General features: G+C 40.1%; 1 protein-coding gene across 1 annotated transcript in view; it reads left to right on the forward strand.

The window, feature by feature from the left end:
- Positions 1–282: 282 nt before the first annotated feature.
- Positions 283–25,365, forward strand: part of SMPX (small muscle protein, X-linked) — an 81,898-nt gene continuing 56,815 nt past the window's right edge. Inside the window, exons 1-2 of the mRNA XM_006835577.1 lie at positions 283–507; positions 5,277–5,333. Of these exons, the coding sequence (XP_006835640.1) occupies positions 5,295–5,333 (39 nt within the window). The 5' untranslated portion in view covers positions 283–507; positions 5,277–5,294. The remainder of the gene's footprint in view (positions 508–5,276; positions 5,334–25,365) is intronic.

Raw genomic sequence — 25,365 nt, forward strand, 5'->3', positions numbered from 1 at the left:
AGTTCTTATTGAACACTCTCTCATCTCCTGGCCTCCAGGTAATACATCTAAAGATAGAAACTTTTCCAACTTCACTATGCCCCTTCGGAATCTGTGAGAAAATGCAGCCCGCATCTTCTGAAAGATTAGGAGGGCAGTGAGCTACCGTAGCCACCTCCTGGCTGACATTTGAGCCCTGCTTTCAGCACGGTCAAACCTTTTGGAGGCAGTCAGTGTATGGCTTGTATCAAACTCTATATTTAGGAAGAACAACTGTGAGCTATGACAGGAATTCTCTCTAACACTTAGCCTTAAACTGAGATCCCTTTCCAGCCCCGAGCCGGGAGCAGCTCTCAATACTCAGTGAGGCACAGAGCACTCGAGCTATTTCAGCCACATGAAAAGCATCAGAATTGAGACCGCAGCTCAGAGGACACCGGGCATCCCTTCCACCCTTCAAGAAGTCTTGTATTCTTCCACCTGGCTGCTTGGGACTTTCCTTAGGCAGTGAACAAATAAATAAAGCAGGTAAGCAGAGGGACCCAGCTCTGCCAACTGGGTTTTCTAAAGGAAATTTTCTTGATAACTAACTTAAAGTGACTACTTAAAACTTTGTAGGCTTGTAAGCCGTGGGTGTAACTTCCTAGAAAATTTACTGTTCACTGGTGGTGTTGCTGATTCTGTTTTATAAATTGCCAGGGGGTGGGGGTGAGGGAGGGAAGAAGAGCAAACAAAAATATTGAGCTGAAAGTAGTTTTCTTTTCATTAACAGGGACAATAAGACAATTTTTACCCTTCAGATATAGTAACTTTGACACTGAAACTGCGCTGGTCAGCATTATGTTTGGTCAGCTGCAGACTGATTTGAGCTGTAAATCCTATACATAACCAGGAGAATTTGGGGCAAAGAAAAGCTATAAGTCTAGTTGTATTGGTTACCTAAATGCAAATTATTATCAGTTATTACACAGTCCATTTAAAATACTTTTACTCCTTTCTCTGGGCACCAGGCTTGGTGTCAACAATAAACTCCTATCCGTGTTTTCTGTATAAATACATATGTATAGAATAATATTTTAGAACTATGTTGTCAAAGGCTCCATTTTGGTCCCAGGTGTCCCTATACCCAGCACTCTTCCTCTGTGGCTATGACAGGGCTAAGAGGAGTATCTCTTCCTTCTCAACATATTTAAGGCAGAGGGAATTAGGAGTTAGCCAGTTCACACAGCTGAACATTTTTTTACACCCTTCTCAGGAATTATTTTTAACTGCAGGACAGAGGATAATTTCCTATGAGATTTAACTTAACTCATTTATTTGACCTTTCAACCAACCAACCAACACAAAGCCCCTTATCTCCAAATATCGATTTATACTTCTGAATCCCTAATTAGATTAGTGACATTAATGTTGACAACGTTTTAGTAAGTGAAAGAGTCTGATTTAGCAGTCAGATATTAGGTGCTGCCCAATCAAAAAATAGTGGGGCTGTAGGAAACATGACTCAGCAGATAGACCATTAGACGTCCCCACTGACCTGCAGAACTGCCAAGAAAAGTCAGTTGTGCTAAGCTAGCAAGCATTTCCATTGTAGTATGGGCTTTGTAAAAGTCAATATACGCCTTGTCAAACTTTTCATGTTTCCAGCTTTTAGCAAGAACTCAGAAGACCCCGTAATAGAGTTCTTTAGAAAGCCCTTCTTTGGATGGAAGCACGGGTCGTGTGTCTAAGGCACAGCTTGCTTTTTTATCTTGGGACGAAGCATGCCATTGAAGGAAGAAGGAGCATCCCACACTCTACATCCCTAATAGGGGTAAACGGAGGACCAGGGAAGCAGGCAGGAAACACTGTCTATTTTTGTTCACCAGTGTGCTTTGTCCTGATTTCTCTGCGAATAATGAGGACAGCAAGAACTGCTGCTGAACTGATTGACACCAATGGTATCTGTTGGTGAGCAATGAGAGTTGGGATCTGACCAACTTTCTATAAATGTTTCCATTACAGATGAACATATATGTTAAGAAGGAATTCATACGCCAGCCAGTCAGAAACTGTACAGACAATAGGCCTGAGGTATAATTACTGTTTGGGTCAGAGGTACGAAAAACAAAACAACACCCAAGTAATCCAGCAGTTAGTGCAATCAAGTCTGCGACAAAGCAAAATCACCTTCTTTTTTTACAAAACTAAATGCAGTATAAGCAACACAATCATTTATGGTCCCTTCTTTTTTTTTTTTTTTTTGAATGTTCCAGATTGCTATTATAACAACATCAAAAATTTCCTAATTCCATTGTTTCAAATCTATGCACAATAATAACTTTTTAAAAAGTTCCCAACTGGTATTGGAGCCGCATATGGTCCTGGTAGGGTAAGCACTGGACTGCCAACCACAATGTTGGTGGTTCAAACCCAGCAGCTGATCCTCAGAAAGCCTCTATAGCAGGGATGGGGAAACTTTTTACTGCCCAAATTTATAACATCATTCGCGGGCCATATAAAATTATCAACTTAAAAATTAGCCTTCTATATTTGATCAAACATTTAATGAACTCACCCCTAATGTGATGGTGGAGTCCTGGTGTGGCTCTGTGGGTTAATGTCACAGACTGCAAAGCCGTTTGAACTGCAAGGTCGGCCGGTGGTTCAAGCTCACCAGCTGCTCCTCGGAAACCCTATTCAGGGTCGCTATGGGTCGGAACCGACTCGATGGCACTTCATAACAACAACAATATTGTGGTGGCTGGAGTCCTGGTGTGACGCTGTAGAATAAGCATTTGACCTCAAGGTTGGTTTGAACCGCAAGGTTGTTGTTGTTGTTGTTAAGTGCCGTCGAGTCGGTTCCGACCCATAGCGACCCTGTACAGGGTTTCCGAGGGTGTAAATCTCTACAGGAGTAGAAAGCCTCATCTTTCTCCCGCGGAGCGGCTGGTAGTTTCGAACCACTGACCTTAGGAACCGCAAGGTAGGTGGTTCAAATTCACCAGCTGTTCCCCAGAAACCCTGTACAGGGTCGCTATGAGTCCATTGACAGGGCCAAACCAAATTATTTCGAGGGCCTTATACGGCCCACAAGGAGCTCTGGTAGCGTAGTGGTTATGGATTGGGCTGCGAACCTCAAGGTCAGCAGTTGGAAACTAGCAGCTGTTCCGCGGGAGAAAGATGAGGCTTTCTGCTCCTGTAAAGATTTACAGCCTCAGAAACCCTGTGCAGGGTCGCTATGAGTCAGAACCAACTCCACGGCACTTAACAACAACAACAACAACATACAGCCCCACGGGCTGCAGTTCCCTGCCCGTGGGCTACAGGGTCACTATGCATCAGAACTGACTTGACAGCAGTTAACACCAATAACACAAGCGATATTAGTTAGACGTTAGTTACACACACCGAGTATACGAGATGTGGAGATACTTGAAAATCCTGTGAGAATTACTGTTCGGATGACTTTACATAGATTTTGAGGAATAGAAACATTTCAAATTAATTAAACTACCAAGCTTTTCCTTTTGGAACTGAGCTATGTGCCCTAGATACAAAAATTAAAAATCCTTCATTGACTCTTTGACATTACAGGAAGGACGTTCGTCTGTCTATCCGAAACAAAACACAGAGTAAAATTCACCCCTGATGGTTCAATTTGTTGGTGCTCTTCAATTTTTTAATCCTATTAAAAAGAATTCTACCTAGACCCTTATACATGGAGGCTTTGTCTATATATTACTAAAACATTCAGTTGAAAACAATTTAATTCCTGTTGTTTTCATGTCTGTGGTTCCAAACAATTATATGTACAAATTATAGAGTTGTTTTTTTTTTTTTAAGTATGTTTAACTTCATATAGCAAAGTTCTGTTTTTTTAGCTAAATGCAAATTATTGCCAATTATCACACAGTAATATTACACAGTAATAGTACAAGGATTTTGAAGAGCTCCAGATTCAAGTTTTTCAGAGTTCTCCTCAGCTCTTTTCTCCTTATTAGACTTGAGGCGCATCAATAGGTACCTCCGCCTTTATCATCTTCTTAAAGCTACAGATCACTCACTGAGGGCAATGACAATAAGTAAATATTTGCGTTGTGCTTCATAGTCCTCAGGCCTTTTCCAGGAATATGAGGTCATTTTGATTGGTACCACAACCTGTGAAATCGGTATAATTGAAGGACGAGGAAACAGGCTTAGAAATGTTGAGTGACATTGCCCAGGTTACACAGGATTTGTGGCAAATGCCAACCATGTATTCTCTCTTACTTTCTACCCAGTGTCCAATGTTAGAGCGGGGGACTCGTTTTTGAATTGCATTTACGCCCCAGTTAACACACTCTCACCAATCAGCTCAAAGAACTCAGCCAACCTCAACTAAACCAGTTTGGGTTTAAAAAGCAGCATGTTAAAGTGTTCACTTGATCCTGATGACGTTTAATAGGCCGAGCTATAAAAGCTTGTATCTGTGGAATTACCTCAGGCACAGTAAACTGTAGCCTATACCTCCAATTGTGCAGTAGTTACCGCCTCTGATCTCACAGATGGAAAGCAAGGGAAAGCAAGTCGTTTCGGACCGAAGTGCTTCCAGATCCTGGGGATCCGGCATGGCCATGCAAGTCTTATTACCTTTGGAGACGGTTTTGTTAAAAGAAAAGAAGACAGGTGATGCTTGCCATCTGCCTGTATTTACTGAGCCTGCGCACTGGGCAAGGTCCTTTCTGAGGCCGCATAGGATACCGAGTTGTATCAAAGCATCCCTTCGGTTTGCTGTGCAGAACACACACACATGGAATAAGGAGCTCAGCAGGACTAAGACACTGGCTCAGACTATTGCTTTTCAGGTGTTCAAAGCTGAGGAGGAGGTGCTCCCAGTGGACTCCCTAGCAGTCCATGCAATAACCAATTCAGATCAAAAGTTCAGTTTCGGACAGAAAGCTTCCGAGGCCTGACCAGCGGTGTTTGATTTCCTACAACCTCTTTGCAACTCTCACAGGGTCAGAAGGGCAGGGAGGGAGATGATAGGGCCTTTCAAGTTTCTGATTGCCTATCATTAGCATCGGGGCAAGGCATCTCAGCGTTTCTCCTCCTGAATGATTTATCTGGGGGCTCTAGTGTTGCCTCTCCCTAAGGCATTAATAAGGAGAGTCTCTATGTAACAAGGAGAGTCTCAGTTGGAAACTGAGAATGAAAGAATATATGGCCAGTGAAAGGGGTGACTGCCCAGTGGAATCATGAGTTAAATTCTAATATATCAAGATGGAGAATCTGAATGCCACCACCTCTAACAGTTTCTTCCTTGTTTTTTTTTTTAGGGCTAAGACCAGGTGAATATGTCGAAACAGCCAGTTTCCAATGTCAGAGCCATCCAGGTAAGTAGGCACATTTACGTTTTAACATCAGCTCTGCAACTTCTAGCCTGTTTGCTTAATACATCGTACTTTTTGACACTGTTCACCCATACCTAATGGTGAACTTCCAGAAGTAAAGAAAAGTTCTCTACAAGATTTGTAAGGTACAACTGAGAAAGGAGAAACTGTTTTTGTTTAATTGTTCTGAATTTCAAGACAAGCAAAACTTATGAATGAGAATTAGCATCTGCGCAAATATAGCAAATTACAATTTCAGTTTCTGTTTTCATGTCCAGTTGAGTTTATTGACCCATCTGTTTAAAATCCACCTTGCTTTAAATAACATCCTTTTGCACTCAAGTATTCTTCATTTGTTACTATTTTTCTTAAGCCCTCCCAGCAAGTAAATTCTTTGGTTGTTTAAACTGACTTAAGTGTTACCCACAAAAAGAGGAAGAGGAAACAGACATTTTGATTAAAAAATACGATTATGAAAATAACATTTAGTATTCATTTTGACGCAGTTACTACTTTATGCATTGTTTCTCTTAATGGCTCTATGCTGGACTCTGAAGAAGCTCCTCCTTTGGGCCTTTTTGATAACAACGCTTAATTGTAAAATTCTATCAACATGGAGCCAATCTTTGCTTTGTTCAAAGAAACTTTTAAACTTTTAAATTTTCTTTGAACTCTTCTGAGTATAAACTACAGGACATGCAGCAGTTGCTGAATATTTTAGGTCTGATGCACCATAATGGCATAAACATATTCATGAGTGGTGGACTGTATATTGGAGGGGCAGATGTGCAGCCAGGTTGTAAGTGTGTTTTTAAGGGTTTTAGAAATCCCAGCACACCTCAGTGGTGGAGGTGGGTAGAAGGACAGCAATTTCCCTGTCATGACTAATGCATATCCTTAAATTGATGGGGTTTTTAAGTGGCAAGATGCATAACAACCTCTGGAAACTTATCACTGAACTAACTACCAGGGAAGCACTTGTGCATTTGGCAAATGTTTAACTCCACATTGTCATGCTGAGCCCTGTGGTGTTCCCCCAATGAGTTTCTGACATTCCCTGGTTGGTCGTGAAAATGATCTTGTGTTCCTGACCTGTGGGTATTTTTGAACCTTTGAATCTTTTTCTTCTTCTTTTTTTTTTTAAAAACCTTCTTAATATGAATTGAGTGAAGTCTTACAGACAGGATCATCAGTTTTAACATTCAACAAATCATTTCAATGATTGTAATCCCCCTCATGCAACAAGAGTCATCCCACTTCCTCCCTGTGATTCCTATTGCCATTCCACCCACCATCCTATCCCTTCTCAACTTTGTCCTTAGGTAAATATTGACCATCCCATGGTGAACATACTTTATTAATGTTGTTGTCCACACTATGTACCTTTCTACTTGGCTGAAATTGAGCCATGAGGGTGAGTACCTTTCCAGACCTGAAGGGTGCTCAAGGGCCATAGTCTCGGATTCCAGTCTCTTTCTGCAAGTCTATTCTTTTTTTTTTTTTTCAATAATTTTGAGTTTTGTTCCACATTTTCTCCCACTTTATCCAGCACCTTCTAATGTGATCCCTTTCAGAGCAGTTGATAGTGGTAGCTGGGCACATCTAGTTCTTCTGGTTTCAGAGTCATAGAGAGACTGATGTTCACATGTTCCATCAGTCCATTGGAATAATTGTTTTCAAGCATCTTCAATTCTCATCACTTTTCTTTTTTCTGTCCATGGAGAGACCAATAGCTGGATCTTAGATGTCCACTCATGAGCTTTTAAGATCCTAGACGCTACTCACCAAACTAGAATGTAAAACATTGTCTTTGTGGACTATGTTATGCCAATTGCCCATGGCGTCCCTTGAGACTATGGTCCTGAGTTCTCAGACCCAGCAATTCATTGCCTTAAGATGGTTGATAATATATCTACGAAGTTTTCATAATTTTGCCTGCTGTATGCTCCACCACAGCCCTGGTGTGGCATTGTGGGTTAATGCATCAGACTGCAAAGCCATTTGAACTGCAAGGTCGGTGGTTCAAGCTCACCAGCTGCTCCTTGGAAACAGTATACAGGGTCACTATGAGTCAGAACCGACTTGACGGCACTTCACAACAGCAACAACATGCTCCACCACACTCATAGCTGTGTTTGCAGGAAAGGTATATCCTCTTTCAAGCTCCTATATATGAACCTTCTCTTATATCCAATGTAGCATGTTTTCTGAAGCTAACTTGCTGGACTTTGAATCCCTCATTCACCTTGTACTGGCTGAGTGATCATGGAAAAATTACTTTACCCCTCTGTGCCTGCATTCCCACATCTGTAAAATGGGAATAATAATAATAGGGCTACATGCACAAGATGCTTAAAACAGCATAGTAAGCCCTCGTTAATTGTTAATCATTGTAATAATTATTATTCAGGAATACTTTATGTTAAAGTTATGAGGAGAAATAATACCATTTAATCACTGCATTGGAAGCTCCTGAAGAACTAACCATAAAATTTCCTTTTTATTTTGCAGGAAACAAATACATAGTCTCCTCTCAGGCTGCCCTTGCTTCTCTCCCTTTTAGGAAGCTGAAACTGTGTGGATTTTTTCCCCTTAATGCTCCCTGGCCTCCCTCAAATCTACTCTGAAAATCCACCAGTGTTTTACTTACTAATTTTGACCTTGACGTATTTTTAGATTTGCAATATTTTAAAAAGCTGCTATTGACTATTCTCAATAGCTGTTATTATACTGCATTAAAAAAAAAATCCATCCATTCTACCAATTGGTGGTTCCTTATGGAGCGAGCTGATATTGCCTCTTTCAGAATATTTTATGTTGTGCTAAAAGCCCAATTTAATGCACCTTCAAATGAAATATTATTTCTTGTGGCTTAATAGGCTCTGCACTATCTGATCTTTTCCTATCATCTTTGCATTAGTCTAAAGTAGAATACATTAAATAAAATGTGAAAATAGTTATACTATACAAAATGGTTTCTAGTGGAAACATTAGCTAGTATATTCTTGTCTGGAACACATAGAAATCTTGATTTATGAGGGCGTACCGCCTTGTGTAAATAAAACTTAAAGGTCTCAAACGTGCTACTCAACACATTTTAATCACCATTTCTTTTTATGGATTTCCATAAGATTGGCAATACATTTATCACTTTCTGGGTACATAACATGTGCCAGGCACTGTGTTAAATGTGTTAAATGCTGAGTACCCTAAGGTACATTGATGCCTGCTCTCTGTGTTTGAGGAGCTCACAATCTCCAGTACTTACTAGCTCTGTGACTTGGGTCAAGTTATTTAGCCTCTTTGTACCTCAGTGTTCTCATCTCTATGGAGAGATGATGCTAGTATCTATGCCATAGGTTTTTTGTGAGGATTAAATGAATTACTACATGTATTAATACTTCGGACAGAATTTCCACTGGCAGTATCCTCTTCCTCCTCACTTAGTTCAATAGTTCCCAAAGCGTATCCCTTAGCATACTAACTTTATGGGATGTTAATTGTGGCACTGTAGGATAGGCACTGGACTGCTAACTGCGAAGTCAGCAGTTCATTGGAAACCCTATACAAATTCAGAATGGACTCAACAGCAGTTAACAACAAATTAGATTAAAAGGTTCTAGGATTAAATATTTACGAAACAGTGAGTTAAGCAGAGTTGAATAGGTTCATTACTTTCTCAGAGTCCAGAACTTGCTACTGGCATCATGTATTTATTTCCAAGAGGATAATGATGTATGCAGTTTTTTTCTGAACATACTGCACCTCTTCAATGAACATTTTGCAGGATAGTGTTTTACAGTGCAAACTTTAACCTAAAACAAAATAAAATATAGTTTTTAAAGTTCATATAGCAAATTAGGTTCTCATTTGACACTTTTTATACAGCTTGTTCCATGACATTGGTTACATTTTTCACAATGTGTCAATATTCATACTATTTCCATTCCTTTTGTTCTGTTTCTGTTAAGCCAGCTTCCATGTGCCTCCTTAGCATCTCATCTTTGTTTCAGGGTGAATGTTGACCATTTGGTTTCATATACTTGATTATCTTAAGGAAGCACAGTATTCACGAGTGACATTGTTTATTTTATAAGCCAATCTATTATTTGGCTATTAGATAACCACAGGGAGTGGCTTCAGTTCCAAGTTCAAATGGTATTAGGACAATAGTCTTAGGGGCTCTGTAGTCCCTATTGGTCCAATAAGTCTTATCTTTTTTAGTAATTTGAGTTTTGTTCTACATTTTTTCCCTCCCAATCTGACCAGGTCCTTATATAGTATTCCTGGCCAGAACAGTCAGCAATAGTAAGCAGGCAGTACCTAGTTCTTTTGGCCTCAGACTAGAAGATGCTGAGGTGCTCATGGGCCTTAGTCATGCGGATTAATTCCTCCCCTGAGTCTTTAGTTTCCTTCACTCTCCTTTGCTTCAGATGCAGAGAACAATAGTTGTATCTCAGATGGCTATTCACAAGCCTTTTTTTTTTTTTTTTCCTTTTCTGTTTTTTAAAAAATGTTTTTTTGTGAATTATGTGATAGTTTACATCAGGGAACATTAGTTTTACATTTATCCTATAGTATGCCATTTCATTGCCATGGTTACAATCCCCGCCATGCATCATCAACCAACCAAAGGGTACACCCTACAAGCCTGCCACCCCGTTGTCAGCACACAGCCCCTCTCCCTCTCTGGGTCTAAAGTCCTCAGCTGCTCCATCTTTCCACGTCATCATCAGTGCCTCCATCTATGGCGTCTTTTTTTTTTTTTTTTTATTAAAGTAATTATTATTATTTTTGTTGTTGAGAATACATACGGAAGAACATACACCCACTGAACAATTTCTACATGTACAATTCAATTGACTGCATTTTTCAAGTTGTGTAACCATTCTCACCCTCCTTTCTCAAATTGTTCCTTCTCTATCAACATTGTTGCTAAGTGCCATAGAGTCAGTTCTGACTCATAGCGACCCTGTTTCAAGTTTCCTAGGAGCGGCTGGTGAATTTGAACGGCTGACTTTGCGGTTCAAACCCACTTTCAGATTGAATGCTTATCCTACAGCACCACACCAGGGCTCTCCACAAAAACGCAAATGCCCATTAATATCTTTAGATGGATACTGTTTTCTTCTGTTCATTTTATCTTATTGTATTCACAAGCTTTTAAGACCACAGATGCTATTCACCAAGCTGGTATGTAGAACATTCTCTTGATGAATTATGTTATGCTAGTTGATCAAGTTGTCCCATGGGACTATGGTCCCAAGCTTTCAGACTGAGTAAACCAATCCCACAAAGTCTATTGTTATATCTTGGTAGCATCCGTAACTGTGTCCCCTATGTGGTTTTATATATATTTGCTGCACATGTAAGCATGTATAGATGAGAATAAGTCAAAAAGTATTGCTACTAGGGTTCCAGTTCATATATACACAGGTTTATTCCAAACAAAACTATTAGTGGATGACTACAAATAAGTTCTCTCAATAATACACTTGTCTTAGTCTTGTTGTTGTTGTAAAGTGCCATTGAGTCAGTTCCGACCCATAGCAACCCTGTATATGGTTTCCAAGGAGCAGCTGGTGTGCTTGAATCGCCATCCTTGCAGTTCAAAGGGCTTTGCAATCTGACGCATTAACCCACAACACCACACAAGGACTCCTGGTTAGGGTACCTTAAAAAAAAAAAAACCAAAACAAAGGATACTTTAAAAAAAAAAAAGTGTTGTATGAAGATCCACTAGCGCAAAGAGCTTATCTTTCCATCAGTTTTATAAGCAAGAATGAAGCAATGAAGATGATTGTATAGAATGAATCATAACCAGTGACACAAGAACCAGGCACAATCAAAGCAGTGGCTTCCTAGGGAATCTGCTGGGCCACTTACATTCAAGGCTCAGAATGTTGTAGCAGGTGTTTTTGGTTTTTCAAAATTCTAAATGGATAATATCGATAGATTTCTCAAAGATCATTCACTGGATGATCATGGGGGATTATTATGAAGAAGTTTTAAGAAAATTGAAAACTTCATTGGTAAGGAAAAGGTCAGGAAAGTTGGGCTGAAGAATTTTTTCCCATCACCACAATGCACTTGCTGATTCCTTGAGGGTAGCAAGGGCTGTTCCACCCTACAGCTCAGATCTTACCCCTTCAGATTTCTTTTTGTTCCCCAAACTCAAAGAACATTTCAAAGGAACACGATTTGAGTCTCTCCAGGATGCTAAAACTTCCATTTTGATGTGGTAGAAATTGAAGAGCATAGATTTCTTCCCAGAAGGGTTGAAATGGAAAAATACTGCCTTAAGAAGTCTATAGACCTAGAGAGGGAGGTGTGTCGAGAAACAGTAGTTTCACATTTTGATATTTTGGTTTAATAAAGGATGCTATGGTTTTATAGTCATTGTTATAGCTGTTATTCAGTACTGTCTAGCCAGTTCTGACTCATAATTACTGTGTATAGGGTTTCCAAGACTTTTAAAACCAGAAAGCCTTGTTTTCCTCCCATGGAACTGTAGCCTGGGCTTGAACTGCAAACCTTGTTGTTCGAAGTCCAGTGCTTATTGTATGGAGACACACTTAAAAAACACAAACTTTTTATTGTGGATTGAGCAAAGGTTTGCAGAGCAGATCATCAGTAGTTTCATATTTAACAAATCATTGCTTTTCAATTATTGCAACCCCTTCCATGAAACATCAGTTATCCCTCTTCTCTGTGATTCTTGTTTCTATTCTACCTTCTTTCCCAACCCTTCTGAATTTGATCTTGAATGATTGACCATTCCATGGTGTGCACTTAGTGTTGTTGTCCCTCCTATAGACCTATCTACTATTTGGCTGAATATTGAACCATGGTGACCAAGTCTCTAATTCTTTCAGTCTTTTTCTAACCAGTAAGCCTGGTCTTTTTTTTTTTTTAAATAATTTTGAGTTTTGTTCCACGGTTTCCCCCACTCTATCCAGCACCATCTAATGGGATCCCTTTCAGAGCAGTTGGTGGTGGTAGCTGGGCACCATCTAGTTCTTCTGGTCTCAGGGTCATGGAGACTGAAGTTCTCATGATCCATTAATCCATTGGACATTCTAAGTATCTTTGATTTTCATCTCTCTGCTTTCCTGTGCACAGGAAAAGTTGCATATTATATGGCTGCTCAAAAGTTTTAAGACCCCAGTTGCTACCCACCAAAGTAGGAGATAGAGCATTGTCTTTGTGTACTGTGTTAGCCAATTGACCATGGTGTTCCCTGAGACTATAATCCTGAGCCCCCAGGTCCAGCAACTCATTTCCTAAAGGTGTTTGGTTATAGCTAAGAAGTTTTCACAGTTTTGCCCCCTGTATGTAGCAACGGAAGCCCTCATAGTGTAGTAGATTATGAGTTGGGCTGCTAACCATAAGGTAAGTAGTTCGAATCTACCAGATGCTCCATGAGAGAAAGATGAGGCTTTCTGCTCTCGCGATGATTTTCAGCCTCAGAAACCCTATCCAGGGGTCGCTATGAGTTGAAACTGACTCAGTGGCACACCACCACCACCACATATCAATACTTTTTTACTTACCCTTGTGCATGTGCCTCTGCAGGCATACACGTGTATGTGCATACTCAGTACTCACATGTGTGTTCCTATACACATATATGTATACATGTCAACCTATGTAACCACACACATCGTTGATTGGTTATTATTATTGCTGTTTTAAAACTATTGTTGTTACTATTGTTAAGTGCCATTGAGTCGGTTCCAACTCAACGATTCTGTATGGGGTTTCCAAGGAGTGGCTGGTGAGTTTGAACTGCTGATCCTTCAGTTCAAACCGACCACGCGAGAATATTTACTAGAAGTGTCCCTTATTCGCACATACTTTTTAGTGTCTTCATTTACTCTGGACAAGTTGTGTAGACTTCACCCATAATGGCTAGTGCCTTCCCCAGCACCAAAAATCACAAGTGTCTATTCTCTAGGAGTCCTGGTGTGGCGCTGTGGGTTAACACGCCAGACTGCAAAGTCATTTGAACTGCAAGGTTGGTGGTTCAAGCTCACCAGCTGCTCCTTGGAAACCCTATACAGGGTTGCTATGGGCTGGAACTGACTCAATGGAACTTAACAATTATCTAGAAAGTAATTTCCCCTCTATCTTCCTCCCATCGCTAGTAATCATCAAGATGATTGGTTTATGTGTGCATGTCTATTCTTGACTTTATAAAGTCAAGATTGTGATTGACTTATTTCACTCAGCATAATATACTCCAGATTCAGACACAGTATAAGATGTTTCATGACTCCTCATTATTCTTTATGTTGTTATTTGTTGTTGTGTACTGTCGAGTTTTGACTCATAGCGATCTTGTATAGGGTTTCCAAAGAGTGGCTTGTGAGTTTGAACTGCTGACCTTGTGGTTAATAGTCTAGTGCTTATCCTACAGTGCCACACTCACACTCCATATAGTTGCATAGTATTCAATTGTATGCATGTACCACAATTTGTTTATCCATTCGTCTGGTCATGAACACTTAGGTTTCCATCTTTTTGTCTTGTGAATAATGCCGCAATGAACGTAGGTGTGTGTACATCTATTTGTGTCACTGCTAATATTTCTAGGATATATGAGAGGGCTTCAAAAAGTTCATGGGAAAATAGAATTAAATGGTAATGGAATTTTCCCACAAACTTTCGGAAACCCCCTCATGTATCTAGGAGTGGGATTATATTTCTAGCTTTTTGAGGAAGGATCACACTGTTTGCCATAGTGGTGGTACCATTTGTCATTCCTACTAGCATTGTAAAAGAGTTCCAATACCCTCACAATTTTACCAGCATTTGCAGTTTTCTGGTTTTTTGATCATTGTCATTTTTGCTGGGTGAGATGGTGTCACATTGTGGTTTTGATTTGCATCTCTCAAATGGCTAAAGAAGGAGGCCTGGTAGCACAGTGGGTTAAGCCTTGGGTTGCTACCCCCAAGGCCGTGGTTCAAACCCATAGCTGCTCTGTGGGAGAAGGATGAGGCTGTCTGCTCCTGTACAGTTTCTGTCTTGAAAACCTTAAGGAGCTGGCTTATCTGGTCACTAGGAGATGCAATCCACTTAAGGGCAGTGAGCATCTTTTTAATGGGTAAATTGTCTGTTCATATCTTCTGCTCATTTTTAGAATTGGGTTGTTTGTCTTTTTGTTGTTGAGTTATTCAAGTTTTCTATTTATTTTAGAGATGGATATGTCTTTGTCCAAAAATTTCCCCCAATCTGTAGGTTCTCTGTTTACTCTTTTGGGAAAGTCTTTGGATGAGCATAGATATTTAATTTTTAGGAAACCTCAGTTATCTAATTTATCTTTGGTCATTCGTGTACTTTTAGTCTTGTTTGATAGGCTATTTATGCCCAAAATTAGGTTTCCTGGCTTTGACCTTATGTTATCTTCCAGGAACATTATAGTTTTACCTTTAACATTTAAGTTTTTAAGCCATTTTGAGTTAGTTTTTTGCATATGGTATGATGTATGCATCCTCGTTAATTTTTCTGCATATGGTTATCTAGTTTTGCCAGCACCATTCTTTAAAGATTGTTTCTTCCCCATTGAATGGACTTTGGCCCTTTGTCAACAATCACTTGTCCATAGATAGATGAATTGACTTCTGGGTTCTCAATTCTGTTCCGGTGTTATTTATGTCTGTCGTTGTACCAGTATCAGGCTGTTTTGACTACTCTGGCTGCATAATACGTTTTTGAGATCAGGAAGTGAGAGACCTTCTACTTTGTTGTTGGTCTTCAATATTGTTTTAGCTACTAGGAGGCCACCTTCCTTTCCATATAAGGTTGGAGATTAATGTTTCCATTTCGTTAAACACTGTTATTAGTATTTGGATCAGAATTGTGCTATAGCTTTAGATAACTTTTGGTAGTATTGACATTTTCATAGTATTAATCCCTGAGCATAGAATATTTTTACATTTAAGTTGATTTACTTTCTTGCAGTAGTGTTTTACAGGTTTCCTTGTATAAGTCCTTTCCATCCCTGGTTAGGCTTATTCCAATGTATTTTATCTTTGGGGTGATATTGTAAATAGTATTTATTTCTTTTTCAAAGCTTTCTATCTTAGTATAGAGGAACCTAACTGATTTTTGTGTGTTGATTTTATACTGTGCCACTTTACTGAATTCTTCTATTAATTCCAGTAACTTCCTTGTGGTATCTCTGGGATTTTCTATGTATAGGATCATGCCATCTGTGAATAAGGATAGTTTTAACTCTTCCTTTCCAATTGCTGTGCAAACTCTTAGAGACAATAACTTACATCTCTCCTTTGTATGTTGCTGTTGTTATGTGCCGTGGAGTTGGTTCTGACTCATAGCAATCCTGTACAGGGTTTCCGAGGCTGTACATCTTTACCAGAGCAGAAAGCCTCATCTTTCTTCCATGGAACAGCTGGTAGTTTCGAACTGCTGACCCTGAGGTTAGCAGCCCGATTCGTAACCACTACACTACCAGAGCTCCTTTGTATAGACTGAGTTAAGTAAGCCATTTTCAACTATACTTCAGTAGCCAGACATTTCAGGGGTTGACTTACTGCATCTATGTGCTTCAGACAACATGGAGCCAAACAGTTCCAAATCTCAGCTCAGCCACTCCCTCACTCTGTGACCTAATTTACCTGGACACTCACCTTTCATTGATCCCATATGTAAAATGGGGATGATCATACTACTTAATAAGGTTGCTATAATGAATAAACAAAATAATGCATGGCAAATGCTTGGTTTATAATACACAAATTCTTTACGAAATCCAGGTAAGGTACAGAATGGATTTACTTTCTTCTCAACTGGTTCCATCTCCTCTCTGCACCAGAGTATGAGGCAGGACAGAGGTAGACCCAGCTTTAGAGGAGATGGATGATTGTCTTTCACATTCACATTGAAGAAAAGATGACATTTGAATTTAAAGGGATTAACAAAGGCATTCTGATGCTGTTTTAGTTTTGAGAGGTTCACACTTAATACGGAGTCCTGGTGCGGTGCTACAGGATAATGCACTGGACCGCAAGGTTCATTTGAACCGCAGTATCGGCAGTTCAGACTCACCAGCTGTTCCTCAGGTACCCTATACAGGGTCGTTCTGTGTCCGAACCAACTCGACAGTACTTTTTAACAATAAAAATCTAAGTATATGTGTCTTTTTAGTTGTATTAATTAAATCTCAAGCAGGGCATGAAAGCATCCTGAAGGAATCAGATTCTTCCAGAAGCTGGAGAGGGTCTTTGTCTCCTGAGCAGCTGATAAAATGTTCTATACCAATGGCTGGCGATAGTAAATATTTTAGACTGAAGGTCTCTGTTCCAACTACTTAGCTCTGCCATGATCACAAAAGCAACTATAGACAATAGGTAAATGAATGACTGTTTCAATAAGCTCTATTTATAGAAAAGCAGATGGTGGGCTGGGCTTGGCCCTAGTTTTACTACCCTGCTTCTTTACTCTCAGAACAGCTGTTACGTTTCACTCATTGCTGATGGAAGCTGAGTTGCAACCAAGGAAACTTCAGCACACTAGGCTTACTGGACATGATCCCTCCAAATGAGAATTTGACATGACAGGTGGTGGGGGAAGCTAGAGCTGCCTGGACACTTAATCCCATCAGTGATCTGCTTGTTGACTTTCTCTGATGAGACTAAGTGGCACAAGCCACTGGCAGCACTTTCCTCCTGAAGACACCTTCTTTGGAAATCACTAAAGGCCTCTCCAGAGCATCAGCCCATCCAGAGTCAGTCTTCTCTGGCCCTTTCTTTCCACCCTTGATCCAAGTAAACTACTTAATTATTTATCCTCTCCCATGAGATCTGAGAGCTTTGTGGCTTACCAGAACAGAGTCTTGTGCCCTAGTCTTAGCTCTGTTATATGACTTCAGCCTGCTGGTCCTCATGATCTTCAAAGAGAGAGTATTGAATAAATGACCTCTAAGCCACTGCCCAACTTCTAATAATCTAGAACATCTTGAGAATAATCTTTTGAGGTTTATTATTAGGATAATAATAATAGTGGTGGTGGTGGTGGTTTTGTGCCAAGGAGTTGGTTCTGACTCATAACATCCCTGTATAGGGTTCCTAAAGCTGTAAATCTTTACGGGAACAGAAAGCCTCATTTCACTCCCATGGAGCAGTTGGTAGATTCAAACTTCTGACCTGGCATTTAGCAGTCCAACTCATAACCTACCATGCTCCAGAGCTCCTTGGATGATAATGATGATGGTAGTTGTGTGCCGTGGAGTTGATCTTGACTCATAAATAATAGGATTTCGAGGTTGTAAATCTTTATGGGAGCAAAAAGCCTCATCTTTCTCCCGAGACACAAGTGATAGGTTTGAACTACTGATCTTGCAGTTAGCAGCCCAGCTTATAATCCACTACACTACCAGGGTTCCTTGGATGATAATCATAGTTACAGTTTAATCAGGGTTTACTACGGACTTGGCAGAGTGCAATGAGATTTCCATGGATTATATATAGTGGGAGGTCTGGAGAAGTGAAACAACACCCAGAGTTACACAGTTTACACAAGTTACACAGTGTTCTGAACCCCTCTGCAATGCTGTCTAGTCTCCTTACTTCCTACCTCCACCCTCAGTATAGAGAGTAAAGATGATGAATGGGTGAGGCCCATTCCAAGGGTAATAATAAGTAGGAAGCCTCAAAGCCTATCTGCTGAGTGTTACTTGAGGGCTAGTTACCACTCTCTGGATACCACTCTCTGAATGCTAGCTATCTCCCTTTTAAAGAATTCAACCAACATTCAGAAACAGTGCCAGTATTTTCAATGACGAAGCAAATCACCTACAATGTTTGTTGCTGGTTTTAGTAGTGAGCCTTGAATAGCTTCTGATGCATGGTGACCCCATGTGTGCACAGTAGAACTATTCTATAAGGTTTTCAAGAAAGCAGATCACCAGCCTATCTTCTGATGGGCATCCGGGTGGGCTCAAATCACCAACCCTTTGACTAGTAATCAAACATTTTACCTTAAATTCCTTTTCACAGTACTTTGGCTTGGAATAAAAAGTACAAAGTAAAGTGACTCAGTAACAGACATGGTCTTGAAATACAAACAGCTGTGTCCACTGAACTACCTCTCTGCTTGATTGACTTAATCAAATTGCTTGTGAAACTAAATCTAGTTCTTTTATTACATCTTAAAAGAATGATCACATGAGCTCTACACCACTAGCAATGGTGTGACTTCTTACAACGGGAAGGTTTTCATCACTACTCAGTGTAGATTCAGAATAGAATATTTTCATGCCCCAATTTCTAGTATTTATTTTCCTCCCCACCTTTTATCATTGCTCTTTTATCCTTCACTCTCTAGGGCATAAGTCTCCATGGAAGGAGAAGCCTGAGAAAACTATTTACAGACAAGCATTATGGACTCTATTCTGTCTAGGATTACCGGTTTAGGAAAAATCCCAGGGATATGACAATCCTTGGTGTGAAAGACTAGACTATCGGGGCCCCTGGTTGGTCAGTTAATCAAATACATTGATCAAAGATAAGGATACATGCTTTCCTTCTATATTTTATTTAAATTTACAACAATAAAAAATAACCTTCATTTGCCATTTGTTTGACTGCAGAGGCAAGGCTTTTCTTGATTAGGGATTTATTGTTTCTTTCTTATACACATCACTATAACCACATATTGTTTATAATTTCCAATGTGAGCTTCTTTAAAGTGTAGCAAGAACTTAAAGCCACTTGTAAAGAAATTGAGTCCTGGTGTGGCGCTGAGGGCTAATGTGTCACACTGCAAAGTTGTTTGAACTGCAAGGTTGGTGGTTCAAGCTCACCAGCTGCTCCTTGGAAACCCTATACAGGATCACTATGGGTCGGAATCGACTCGACGGCACTTAACAACAACAAAGAAATTGAAAGCAGGATCTTGCTGGAACAGGAACTGAATTGTTCTTAATTGTTGTCTCATACTCACATACTTTGATAGCGGTCTTGTATGTTGAAAGTAGTGAAAGCCATTTTAATTATTCACAGATAAAAGACAGTGTACAGCAAGAAAAGCTCCATCAGAAGCTGTTCAAGTGGGATGGAAAACTTCCATGGGGTGCCCCCTCTCTTTGTATCCTGGGTAAAGGACTCAGAGGATCTTCCACCACCTGATTTTTCACAGGCAAACTATTTTTTTTTTAACCTTTTGACTGTAAGTTGAGTGAAGGCTTACAGAAAAAATCATCTGTTTTACATTCATCAATTCGTACACATTTTGTTTCATCTCACTGATTACAGTCCCCTCTATGTAACAACAGTCTATGTAATGAGTTGCTCCCTGTGTTTCCTGACCATTTTGAACTCTGTCTTTGGTTAAGTGCTGCCATTTTACCTTCAAATGGTTGATTATTCTAAGGCATACATACCTCACCAGTGTTCTTGGTCCCTTTATAGAACTGTCTAACATTTGGCTGAAAATTAAGCCATTGGGGTGAGTTCATTTCCAGACTTGAAGGGTGACCAAGAGCCATAGTCTTAGTGGTTCCACTAGTCTCTATCAGACCAGTAAACCTAGTCTCTTTTATGATTTCGAGTTTTGTTCCACAATTTCTACCACTCTATCCAGCACCATGGATTTCTGGTGGGGTGCTATAGGATAAGCACTGGACTGTGAACCACAGTATCTGTGGTTAAAATCCACGAGCTGCTCCTCAGAATCCCTACGCAGGGTCACTATGAGTCAGAATTGACTCAATGGAACTTAACAACAACAATTCAGGATCGTCTAATGTAATCCCTTTCATAACAGTTGTTGGTGGTAGCTGGGCACCATCTAGTTCTTCTGGTCTCAGGGCCATGGAGCCTGAAGTTCGTGTGGTCCATTAGTCCATTGGCTTCATTGTTTCCATGGATCTTCTATTTTCATCAGTCTTCTTCTCTCCAGACAGAGGCCAATAGTTGCACCTAAGATGTCCGCTCACGAGTTTTTAAGATCCCAGCCCGTCCAAAGCATTCAGCATATAGAAACTCTTTTTGCATCCACTGTTCAGTTATTTGTGGAATATTTAATTAAACTGCACAATTACAAAAAAAGTTCAATGAACATAAACAGTTTAGGGAATGAACAAAATTAACTCTCTGTAAGTATAAAGCTCAGCAAGCTGGGGCATAACTGAACAGGGGTTCTAGGGAGTCCCCTACCAGCTTTGAGTGTTCAGGGGGCTGTGAGCCATCTGTGTGCATCTAGTTTTGTTAGGGGCTTGGAAATGTCAGAAAAAAGAACTTCTATCAGATTTGCTTCATCTGTAAAATGAATAGACTGGATTAAGTCTTCTCACAGTGTTTACCAATACCAGGATTATTATAAATAGGAATTACTAGCGCGGGACTGCCAGACTTCAGTGAAAGAACTATTGTAGAACCCTGGTGGTGGTGGTGGTGGTGGTAGTGTGCCGCGGAGTCGGTTCCGACTCATAGTGGCCCTGTATAGGGTTTCTGAAGCTGTAAATCTTTACAGGAACATCTTTCTCCCGTGGAATGGCTGGTAGTTTCGAACTGCTGACCTTGAGGTTAGCAGCCCGACTTGTAATTATTACGCTACCAGAAGTCACTGTATTTATGCTTCATAGATGACTCTATATATGTTCTATACATCACTACAGGCCTGCATATTTATTGAAATGTTCCAAGATGATAATCAAAATGAAATACAAGAATCCCTGTCCCACCTCTTACCTAGCTGACTAGGTCTGTAGTTTAGACTCTCTCATCCTCTGTTTTCTCCTTTATAAAATGGGAATAATGGTAACACCAACCTCGTCAACATCAGTGTGCTAGCAAGTGAAATGAAGCATGTAAACACCTCTTATTAATTGTTATAAATAAGTACACTGTGACTGAAAACCAACAGAAAACACAGACAGGAACTCAGCTATTTATGTATTTGGTCAGTAGTGAGTAGACTTTTTAATACATTTTCTTATCTGAGTGCCATGCCAACTTGTGTGTGGCTTAGTCTTTCACCTGGTATGGGACTAACAGTAACTCATCTCTTCCATCTATAGGTGGAGATCTGGTCAGCCTTGAAGGGAGCAACCCTACTGTCCAGTAGGCGCAGTGCTAACTCCAGCTAATGATCACTGCTACTCTGACCAGGCCTCCTTACTTGCTACATGAGGCAAATAGCCATATGTGGGTGAAAAGTTGTCATTTTTTGATGTTGACATTCACAAGCCCTTCAGAACTCTAACCTGCCCCCAATTTACTGAGCATGTTATTTTAACAGATGTACATTCTTGAAATCTGCTTTTCCCTGGATGGTGAGACTAAAGTTGAGTCATTCAGGAAATTACTGAAGAGAACAAAAAGTGTTTAGAACAGAGAAAAAAAAAGAACCTTTCAGTATGAGATATCATGGGTGAAGAACAGTGACTGAATAGGAGTTCCTCAAAATTGTGTTCAGTGGGGAAGGATTCAGTGGGGACAGATTGTGTATTCTGAATCCACTCCATGTTTCAAGAGTCCCTAATGGCAAAGCAGCTATGTATTCTAATGATTTATGGTGGTTTTTGTTTTCCGGGTTGGGCTATGTTTGAATTGGTGTGTGTGTGTGCGTGTGTCCATCTGCCTATGTCTGTCTTACGTTAGGCTAACATATCACATAATAATCATGTTTTTAATCACCTATTATGAAAACTCACTTCTTTTTTAATGTCTTCTGTGAAGATGCTATACATTCAGAGAAGAATAAAGACTGCAGAAAAAGAAAGAGCAGGAAAACACTGCAAACTGTAACCCTATAGAATTTTCTCGGCCTGTGGATTGGGAGAATGGCTTGGAGGTGGCTATCTATGCTGGCAGGAGCTGCTAGGGACCTTTGAAAACTAAAGATAGAATCAGTGGGAGATCATCTGAAACAAATAGGCAATGAGAGGAAACTCTCACAGTGGGGTAGCCAAGGAGTGAAAGAGGGAGGACAGAATGAGAGGAGGAGATAAGAGAACAATGGCTAGGCAAAGCAAAGTTGGATGGGAATTGTCAGCACCCAGAGGCTGGCATCTATCAGAGTCCAATCTACTGGGGAAAGAAGATGCCATTCCATTGTATACCGCCTAGAAGCGGCTTTGGAGGGAATACAGTTTCCAGCTCCTTTGGGCTCAAAGCCTGGAGCCAAGCAGGAGAACAATACAGCTAATTAAAGGATTAGTGGAATTAATTTACAGGGAATTCTTTCTACTTTTCTTCACCTGGTAAGATCAAGTGTAGTATTAATTTCACATCAGATAGGTCTTCTTATCAGGGAACTGTATCCTGTTCTGGCAAAAGATGATCTAATAGATTTTTTCCATTTCCAACTCTGAGGATGTAACAAATTATGTATAGCTTGGGAAAGTCATGCACCAGGTCTGCTGTGTGTGTGTAGGAGGTGGGCAAAATGTTGAAAATCAATAAACATCATGGAGAGAAAAGAAATACAAGGGATTGCATTATGAAAGGAGACAAAAATAGCCTACTTTCTTTGCATTTATACAGAATCTATATAGAAAAGGAAATTCATCCTCAGTCATTCATTAGCCTTTTCCTGTGTTTGTTTATTCCTTCCTAAAGAAGTTAGTTTGTTATTCTAAATCTACTTTGAGCCAAAAATACCATACCCACTTTGCAGATGGAAAAATCAAATCACTGAGTAGGTATTTTAATTGTATTCAAGCACAGAGCAGAGAGCTGCAGGTCTACATATTTCTACAAAATTAAGTTATAAGGATTTTTTCTTATGACTACAGTAGAGTGTAATTTGTTACTCAAATATCACTGTTATTACTGTGGGTTAATGTGTTATACTACATAGTCGGTTCAAGCTCACTAGCTGCTCCTTGGAAACCCTATACAGGGTTGCTGTGGGTTGGAACTGACTAGATGGCACTTAACAACAACAACAACAACACAGTTATGTTAATGAAACCTCTCTAATCATGTTATTATTTGTGTACTATGTATCACAGTTTACAAAGTATTCTTCTTACTCTCTCTTATGGGTGTACTTTCATTGAATACTCAACATGTTTTTTAGGTTGATTTGCTTCTGATAGTGGTTGACTGAGAACTGAAAGGTTGTCAGTTTGAACCCACCGGCTGCTTCCTGGGTGAAAGATGTGGCAGTCTGTTTCCGTGAAACTGACAGTCTCAGAAAACCTAAGGGGCAGTTCTCCCCTCTCTGTCAATATTTGCTGTCAAAAAACTTATTTAAGTTCCTGATTTCTTTGAGTGATACGTAAAGAAGAAAAATGTCTCTATGTAAGAAAGTCAATGAGTCAATGACTCATTTGTCAATGTGGCTTTTCTTTGCCACCTATTCTGGCATTACCCATTTTGTGTGCCCCCTTTGCCAGGTTGTTCTCAAAGTGTAGCCTGCCATTTTAAAACTACTTCAGAAAAAATTCCAGCTGGTGAGAGCTCACTTTGGTTAAGACAGGAGTTCTCTAGAGCCTGGTTTGGTAGAGTGAAAAAGTCTGTCCCCAAAGTCCAACACCTTTGATTGGAAATCCTGACTTTTCCTCATACTATTTGTGTGTCTTTCAACAAATTAACCTCTTTGATGTTCAGTTTTTTAATTGGTAGATTAATCAGCAGTTTGTTGTGATGATGGACTGATGGAGGTATTATGTCAAACTAGGCTGAACTTACTGTTTTTTGGTTTTTGATTTGCATTTCTGGTGGATGCAATAGTTTGTGGTGGATGAGAAAGGGAGGAGTCACCTAACACTCCACACCCTCACCACCTGGTTAAGACTAAAGCTAGTCTCAGACTAAGCTCTGCCAGATGTACAAACATTGTAAACACACCTTGATTAGCAAACAAGCATAAGACTATTCATACATACAATCTGCACTGTGAGCCTCCTTTCTCATCCTTTTAATTGTCCTGAAGGACAACCACCCACATAAACAGGGCAGGGAAGAAGGTGGGACAACAGGATTTTGTTACCCATCAAACTAGAAATCCTTATTATCCATGTCTGGACACAGGACTGTTGAGGGCTCAAATCTCCAGCTCTGCCCCTGAAAGTGCAAGCTATTGGTCTCAGATTCTTTCTGTTCAGCAGAGTGGGGGTCATGTCTAAAATATTTTAACCAGTCCCTATATCTTGTTGTTGTTAGGTGCCATCGAGTAGGTTCTGACTCATAGTGACCCCGTGCACAACAGAACGAAACACTGCCCTGTTCTGTTTCATCCTCACAATTGTTAAATTTAGCTCATTGCTTCTGCCACTGTGCCTGTTTTTCACTGACCCTCCACTTTACCAAGCATGATGTCCTTCTCCAGGAACTGATCCCTCCTGATAATATGTCTGAAGTATGAGAGACAAAGTCTTGCCATCCTGGCGTCTAAAGAGCATCTGGCTGTACTTTCTCCAACACAGATTTGTTTGTTCTTCTGGTAGTCTATGGGACTTTCAATATTCTCCAATACCATAACTCAAATGTATCAACTCTTGTACAGTCTTCTGTATTCATTGTCCAACTTTCAGATGCCTATGAGGCTACTGAAAATACCATGGCTTGGGTCAGGCACACCTTAGTCCTCAAACTGACATCTTTGCTCTTCAACACTAAAGAGATCTTGTACAGCTGATTTGCCTACTGCAATATGTCATTTGATTTCTTGACTGTTGCTTCTATGAGCACTGATTATAGATTCAAGCAAAGTGAAATGTGACAACTTCAATCTTTTCTCCATTTATAATGATGTTATTTATTGGGCCAGTTGTGAGGATTTTTGTAATCTATACTGAGGGCTCAAGCTGGATTCAGAAGAGGCCGTGGAACGAGAGATATCATTGCAGATGTCCGATGGGTCTGCAGAGAATATCAGAAGGATGTTTACCTATGCTTTATTGACTACACGAAGTCTTTTGATTGTGTGGATCATGACAAGCTATGGACAACATTGAGAAGTACGAGTATTCCAGAACACTTAATTGTACTTCTGAGAAATCTGTACCTGGACCAAGAGGCAGTTGTTCGAACAGAGCATGGGAACATTGAATGTTTTAAAA

Source organism: Chrysochloris asiatica, unplaced genomic scaffold, assembly GCF_000296735.1.
Source record: "Chrysochloris asiatica unplaced genomic scaffold, ChrAsi1.0 scaffold00018, whole genome shotgun sequence".
Classification (NCBI taxonomy): domain Eukaryota; kingdom Metazoa; phylum Chordata; class Mammalia; order Afrosoricida; family Chrysochloridae; genus Chrysochloris; species Chrysochloris asiatica.